The sequence below is a fragment of the Dasypus novemcinctus genome, chromosome 12 (assembly GCF_030445035.2).
Source record: "Dasypus novemcinctus isolate mDasNov1 chromosome 12, mDasNov1.1.hap2, whole genome shotgun sequence".
NCBI lineage: Eukaryota > Metazoa > Chordata > Mammalia > Cingulata > Dasypodidae > Dasypus > Dasypus novemcinctus.
In genome coordinates this window covers 27,663,210-27,671,610 of record NC_080684.1, presented here as the reverse complement: position 1 = coordinate 27,671,610, position 8,401 = coordinate 27,663,210, and the positions used below count along the sequence as shown (strand labels likewise).

At 34.4% G+C, this 8,401-nt stretch overlaps 1 protein-coding gene across 1 annotated transcript; it reads right to left on the bottom strand.

The window, feature by feature from the left end:
- Window positions 1–7,113: 7,113 nt before the first annotated feature.
- Window positions 7,114–7,953, bottom strand: LOC131280737 (olfactory receptor 6C2-like). The gene has a single exon (XM_058309220.2). The coding sequence runs from the start codon at window positions 7,951–7,953 to the stop codon at window positions 7,114–7,116; it is 840 nt and encodes a 279-aa protein (XP_058165203.2).
- Between the last annotated feature and the right edge of the window lie 448 nt (window positions 7,954–8,401).

The window sequence follows — 8,401 nt, the reverse complement described above, 5'->3', positions numbered from 1 at the left end:
TTTAGTTTTAAAAGGACCTGCTAATCAAATTTCTAGGGTGGTTGTATCATTTTCCATCACTAGCAGGAAGATATGAATGATAATTTCTCTGTATCCTCATCAGTCTTTTGTGTTTATCACTCTATTTTAATTTACTCATCCTAATAGATGTGTAGTGAATGTATTGTGGTGGAAATTTGTGTTTCTCTAAAGTCCAAACAGGTTGATCTTTTCATTGGCTTATTTGCTATCTGCATATCCTTTTTTACTTTATTTTATTTTATTTTTTAATTATCTTTTTTTAAAGTTAATAGATCACGCAAAACATTACATTAAAAAACTAAGGGTTCCATTTACCCCACTCCCCACCTTCCACCCCCATCATGTTTTTAATTGTAATTTTTTGAAGATACGTAGATCTTTGTGATTGTTACATAACAAAATATAAGAGGTTCCCATGTACCCCACCCCCACCTGACTCCTTCCACAAGACAATCTCTTTCATCATTGTGGCACATTCATTGCATTTGGTGAATGCATTTTGGAGCATTGCTACACCACATGGATTATAGTTCACATTGTAGGTTGCACTCTCCCCCGGTACATGGGTTATGGCAGAATATATAATGTCCAGCATCTGTCCATGCATTATCATTTAGAACAACTCCAAGTCCCAAAAATGCCCCCACATCAAATCTCTTTTTTGTGAACTCTCTGCTCATGTTTTTAGTCCATTTTCTGTTGGGATTGTTTTTTGTTATTTTAATGGTGAGTTTTGAGATATATATATATATCTGATATATATATATATATATATCTGATATATATATATATCAGATGCAAATATTTTGTTGGCACTGTGATTTGAACTAATTCCCCCATTCTTTAAATTGTCTTTTCATCCTCTTACAATCTTGCTTTCTGTAATTCCCTAATAAGCCAAAACATAGAAAAGAATAATCCTTCCCTTTATGTATTGTTTCCAAACTTATTGTGGCTGTTTTAATGCCTTTTCTTTGACATCTGAATTTCAGAATAAACTTGTTTATGAATTACAAAATACTTACTGAGCTTTAAAATAGAAATTATGTGGAAGCTAGAGACAAACTTAGAAGAATTTATGTTACTATTATGCCACTTCTAATCTTGAACTTGTTGTGACTGTGTGACAATTGGGGTGCTATTTCTGTTTCTTTATTTTATCCCTTGCCTCCTTTTTCCCATGTTTCCCACTTTGAATCACTTATTTTCTGCCACAGTAATATGCATCAAATTTGATTTCTTTAATATTCTGCAGCTTTTCTGAGTATATAAAAATAAAATAGGTGAATATTACTCCAATATATTAATACATACACACATACAAACACATTTATAAGAAAATATTTTTCACATATATACAGATGCATAAGTTTATATGTATGCATTTATTGTATTGGTCTCTGTTTACATGTAAAGACAAGATTAGGGAAGTGGACTTGGCCCAATGGATAGGGCATCCGACTACCACATGGGAGGTCTGCGGTTCAAACCCCGGGCCTCCTTGACCCGTGTGGAGCTGGCCCATGTGCAGTGCTGATGTGTGCAAGGAGGGCCATGTCACACAGGGGTGTCCCTGCATAGGGGAGCCCCACTCGCAAGGAGTGCGCCCCGTAAGGAGAGCCACCCAGCGTGAAAGAAAGTGCAGCCTGAGCAGGAATGGTGCCGCACACACGGAGAGCTGACCCAACAAGATGACGCGACAAAAAGAAACACAGGTTCCTGTGCTGCTGACAGCAACAGAAGTGGACAAAGAACACACAGCAAATGGACACAGAGAACAGACAATAGGGGTGGGGTGGAGGGAGAGAAATGAATAAATCTTTAATAAAAAAGAAATCTTAACAATTAAAAAAAAAGACAAGATTATATTACAGGCATATCCACTTCTCTTTCACCAAAAATACTGATTGGAAATACTCAAAGTTGTACATACAACTATAATTTACTTTTTCCTTCATATTTATTCTTCTTAGAAATTTATTATTTTACAGAATTTGAAATATTTTCAATCATTATTACATCAACCCTTTTATTTTACAAATTCCCTCTTCTTCAGAGCCCGTAAGTGCACATGCATTAGACTACTTCATATAATCCCACAGATGACAAAGTTCTGCATGTTTTTCAAAATTTTTATGTTATTCTACTTAGGATAATTTCTCTTGTTATATTTTCAAGAACACTCTTTCTCCTGCCAATCTACTCTGAATTGTTCATTTCAGACATTTCATTTCTTACACTAGAAGCTGACCTTAGTTCTACTTATGCTTTCTGTATTGTGCTATTCTTTCCCTATTCTTTATTCAATATAAGGTTGACACTACATTTTAAACATAATTGTAATAACTTTTAATTTGTTTTATTTTACATTTCTGTTAATTTCAACATCTGAACCATGTTAGAGTTGTTTATTGTTGGTTCTGAACATGGTTTCCAAGTCTTGCTTCTTTGCAAACCAAGGAGATTTAATGATATGATGGATATTTGTGATGCATTTTTCTTTAGGGATGGTTGATTCTTTCTTCTATTAGATTGAAATTTTATCTGTGTATCTGTTAGATTTTTTGAGACTTGTGAAGCTTTTCTAAGTGAGTTTAGAAAAATTATTATATTCTAGGGTTCCATTACCCCTACTTCTAAGGTACCAGTTATCTAAAATGACAGTGAAAAGAGTTTTTGTCATCTGGTAGTATGGGTAAAGATGGTATTGGAAAAAATCATTTAGCATAAAACTCTTGTAGGAAATTAAAAGCTAGTATGAGGCAATAATCTGAAAATCTAGATGATATTGTTGAAAGGAAGCTATTTCAGGTTCAACCTTGAGGATCCATTAAGAAGAGCATTTATATAACACCAAATCATAGGAATGGCAGTGCCTAGTGGTTGTCCAATGTTTTCTGTGGATCCTTGCAGCATTGAAATTAATTGATCATAGAGAGTCACTTTATTGTAATCTGTTGTCCTCTTTTATGGGCCTCCCCACAAAGGTGCATAATTAGCATTAAAATAGATTCAACTCTGTATACCATTTCATATGTCATTCCACTTTTGGCTACCTTCTCAAGAGAGAGTATATTTGCTTTTGACCACACTTTTTTGAACAAAGCTATCTGCTGCTCTCTTGCTCTATGTTAAAGTATAAAATTACTTTTGTAATTATGATATGAAATATTATAATAAAAATATTTCCCAATCTTCTGTACATACATGAAGACATATTAAAATGGATGCTAAAATTTGATAAGAATTTATATTAAAACCACTTAAATTTCTGTTTTCTTGAATCAAACTATAACTGTTTCAGTACAGGTTAACTTTTTTTAAGGTGTCTTTTGAACACACTGTGATGTTAAAATATGTGCGTCATTGTGGTAAACTATGCTATAGCAAACGCAGGCTTTGGAATAGGATAAAAATGGATTTGTATCCTGATTTTACCACTTCCTAAAATTATTTAGCTCTCGTATTTTTTAAGTAGCAACTGCTGAAATCGCCATTACAATGCAAACATGAACACTGTTAACAGTATTATTACTTCAAATTTAATGCCCATATTTATATCAAAGCAACAGTCCTTAAATCATCAATATAAAAAGTTCATTGAAATAAAATCTAAAATAACCTGTAATAGTTTCTAGAATACAAATGCACCTCAAAACCTGGAATTGGCATAGGCAAGTAGCAAATTATTCAATCTAGAATATTTATGAAGATGAACTCATTGATTTAGTTCATTTTGCTTGTTTGGTTTTTTGTTATCGCATTTTTTAAATGTTGGGGTAGATGTAAAGTCATTTTTGCTTACTAAAAATGTATCATATTCTTTCTTAGAAATGTAATCCTGATTGGGGGAAGGGAATAAAAGGTTAAAGATATTAGGGAGTAATGATTTTTCATAAAATTTGGATTCTTCTACAATGGTGAATCCTGCTCCTTTTTTGAGAGCAATACAATTTTCTGGATTGAGTCAACAAAGGCTTGTTTTGTACTTGCTTGTTCCTCAGAGTGTAAATGAAGGAGTTCAGCATAGGAACAATGGAATTAGTTTACACTCTCACACCCTTTGTGACAGTCAATGACTCCTTTGCTGATGGTTTGACACAGATGAAGATACAGATGCCATAGGTGACAGAGATCACAATAATGTGGGAAGAGCAGGGAGCAAATTCCTTTTACCTCTGTTGGTTAGAAGAGAATCATAGAATGGTCTTAACAGCGAATAGTATAGAAGTACACATACAAGTGTCATAAAAAGTCAACACACACAGATTATGGCCATCTGCTCTGTGAGTCATGTATCTGAGCATGAGATCTTGAGGAAAGGCTATACATCACAGCAAAGTTCTCAAGGACGTTAGTCACAGGATTCCAGGTTTAGGCCCATGCTAAGTGTTGGGAATAGAATCAGAAGCCAGCTTTCCAGTACCACAGGACAAGTGTTGCGCTGACTCTATTGTTCATGATGGTCAGATAATACAAGTGTTTGATGATGGTCACATAGCAGTCACAGGACATGGTTGCCAGAAGGAAAAATTCTGAAACAACAGAGAAGTCTGTAAAAAAATTTTTGAATGAAACAATCATCGTATGTGATTATCTTGGCACTTGTTGATATGTTGTACAAGTATCTTGGTATACAAGTAGATTTAGGTCAGATTTCTAAGAAGGAATAATTCTGTAGGAAAGAGTCCACAGCAGGTTTAATGTTTGAATCCATGAATGTGAAGGAGATGATTATCAGCTTCCCAATTACACTCAATACGTAGGTGAAAAAAGAGGAAGGTGAAAAAGAACCTTCAGTGCAAGGTTGTCTCAGCAGGATACGTGTTGTTATTCTGCGGTTACTCATCTTTGAATCCTGACTTCTATTCAATCTCTGTTTCTTGTTCAGAGATATTTACTAGGTTGTGAGAAGTTTTAACATGACTTTGCAGCAAATGATGACTCAACAAACTCAGTCAATCTTCTAATATGCATTCAAATTTTATTTCATTGGGTTATAAGCAGTATCATTACACGAGAAACACAGTTTCTATTGATGTGTGTTTTGCAAATATCATGGAAAGTTTTGGTTAGTGTATTAAATGGCCAAAAGGAAAGCTGATACAAAATACTACAAATCTGTTTGCTTTAGTAAAAGGGAATTTATTTGGTGAAGAAGCTTACAGTCACAAAGCCATAAAGTGTAAGTTACTTCTCTCACTAATGTCTACTGGCACGTATTGGAGCAAGATGACTGTGCTTTTCTGCAAGAGTAGAGACTACCTCTTCCTCCTCAGGCTCAGGGGTCTCAACTCCTTCCATTATCAGCTATAGGTTAGCATAAGATTTGACTCTCTCTCTGGGGCTCTTTTCTTTCCAGGCTCAGCTGCTCCGAAATCTTCACAAGGTCACCTGTAGTCTATCTGGCTCCTTCTCTTCCTGGGCCCTCTGACATGTCTAATAGAGTCTTCTCTCTCTCCTCACATATCTGCCTCTCTGGGTATTTGCTTCCCAGGGATCCAGCATCAAAACTCTATCTCTCCTCTGCTGTGTCTTTTTCTCTTGGTTGGTGAGGACTCGACATCCTGCTGATGTGGCTGAATCAAAGACTTGATCATAATTTAATCAAATAAAAGTGAAACCTCTGAAGATAATAAAATCTAATATGCACAGAGGAACAAATCAGATTACAAACATAATTCAATAACTATTTTTGGAATTCATAAATAATATAAAACTGCTACAGTTACTAATAAAGGCAAATTTATGCCAAATAGTTTGTTCCTCACACTACAGTTCTTCGTAATTTTGCGTTTGATATGAATTTTTGCATTATAATTTTAAAAATTTGTTTGTCTTTTAGTAAGTAGGTATACCTAAAGTTACATTCATTACTTACAGTGTTAAGGAATGGTGTATGTTGTATGTAATATGCACAGTAATATACGGCACCATCACAACTATTATATACTGTCCATCTGTTAAATAACGTCAAAACACAATCTAACATCCTGGTATCCATGTCATTAATTGCAAAAAATCCACTTTAATGTATTGATCCAAGCATTTCAATGCTTTCAAGCCAGTAATTTGTTAATTAATGGGATTAAATTAATTTCCAAAGAATTACATTGGTGTGGATTTATAAATTCTTCATCCATTGTGAGAGCACTGTGACTGTACTGACTTAATTTATATTAAGTGTAGGCACATGGCATGAAACATACCTAATACATGGCAGACTATATTTTTCCAAAAAATATACTCTAGAGAAATGTGCATATTTTCTAATTCAAACTTTCATTGAGTGTGCAATGGTTTGCTAGTTCTGACTTTATTCCTTTCTGTCATTCCACGTGATGCCACCATACAGATTCTGAGAATTGCACCTAAACCCCTGATATCCATAAAGTAACCCCCCGCTCCATCCTCCAGCATAAGTTCTCCTGAGCACCTACAAATCATATGATAATTCATTGCTCTATTTAGGTTGCATCTTTATGACTACTTGTTTACAACTTTGAAAGGTTTTCAGCTATGATTCACGAGTATCTTAGTTAAATTTTATGTGGCAAATTTTAGGTTTTCATTTCAAGGTTACCCTAATGCTATATTTCCTCAATATTGCAAGTGTTATTATTTTGTTGCTAACTTGTTGCTTATGCTACTTTATTAGCTTTTTATCATTGATTATTAGATTTTATATAAAATTACTCTTATTTCATGTATTTGGATATCACTGTAATACACACAAGGGTAGTGTTTCAAGGGATATTACCCTATATTTGATCAAATAATGGATTTTACTCTAATGTAAAATGCAATATTATGGAGTTAATTTCATACCAAAGTTATTTTTAAGCACTATATTTCAATGTTTTCTAATAGAGATATTAAAAATTATCAAACATTTGTATGAAAAATGAGCATGCAGGAATTGAGGAGTGTTCAGTGGAAACTATTTCACAGATGTGTTGGGAAAAATAATGGAATATTAGTATTAATATTAAAGCAGAAACAAGTTTATAAGCAATGAGTGAAAATACCCAGCACCATAAATGATAAAAATAAATATTTTCTTTTGAAATGTTCCTTTATATACTATTTCTATTATTTAGTAGAGAGAAATTCTATCCTTTTGATTGAGTCCTTGAAGGCTCTCTTGACTTGATTGTTCCTCAGTGTATAAATAAAGGGGTTCAATGTAGGTGAAAGAGAAGTAACGAGCAGTGAAACCACCTTATTAGTGGTCACTTTGTCCTTTGCTGCAGGATTTATGTAGATGAAAATGCATGTGCCATAGGTGATGGAAACCACAATCATGTGGGAAGAACAGGTCGAAAAGGCCTTCTTCCTTTGCTGGACTGAGGGGAATCTAAAAATTGTCCTGATGATGTAAGCATATGACAGAACTACCCAAGGCACAGTCATAATCAGGGTCAGCACAGAACAGATTATCACTGTCTCTTCCAGGAGCCTTGTGTCTGAGCATGCAATTTTCACTAGGGGAATTGCATCACAGACAAAATGGTCAATGATATTAGAGGCACAAAATTCAACTTTTAAAAACATATTAAAAGGTGTGATTATTATACAGAAACCAGCTGTCCAACAGCAGATGATGAGAAAATTGCAGACACTTTTGCTCATGATGGTCACATAGTGTAGGGGTTTGCAGATGGCCACATAGCGGTCATAGGACATGGCAGCAAAGAGAAAAAATTCTGACACTCCAAGGAGGTCAATAAGAGACCCTTGGATGACACAAGAGTTATAGGTAATGGCCTTGTCACCCATAGCTATGCTGTATAAAAATCTAGGAATACAAGCAGATGTGAAGGAGACTTCCAAGAAGGAAAAATTCTGTAAGAAAAAGTACATGGGTACTTTAAGATGGGAATCCACAAAGGTGAGTGTGATGATGATCAGGTTCCCAGTTACACTCAGCATGTACGTAAGAAGGAGAAATATAAAAAGCAGAACTTGTAGTTGAGGGTCATCTGTCAGTCCCAACAGAATGAATGTGGTTATTGTACTGTTTCTCATCACTGACTGCCGACTTCTGTTCAATCTGCATGTAATATTTGGAGATATTTAATCGTTATTTATTTTAACTTTTTAAAATTCAACATATTCAGTGTTTTGTTTACCATTCCATTTTAAAAATTTGTTTTACTTCCTTTCTCCACATAGGCTTATAACTTGTGACTAAAATATGTCACAGGTTAGGTGTAATTTCATGACTAGAAGCAATGCCCTTTGGCTCTCAAGAGTTATTCCCTGTTCATAAATTAAATTTAAAAATTTCACCATTGATTTCTTGTCTCTTCTTGGCATTTTCCATTATTAAACATAATGCTAATAATTAACAGAATGACTGGGCTCACTATACAAACTC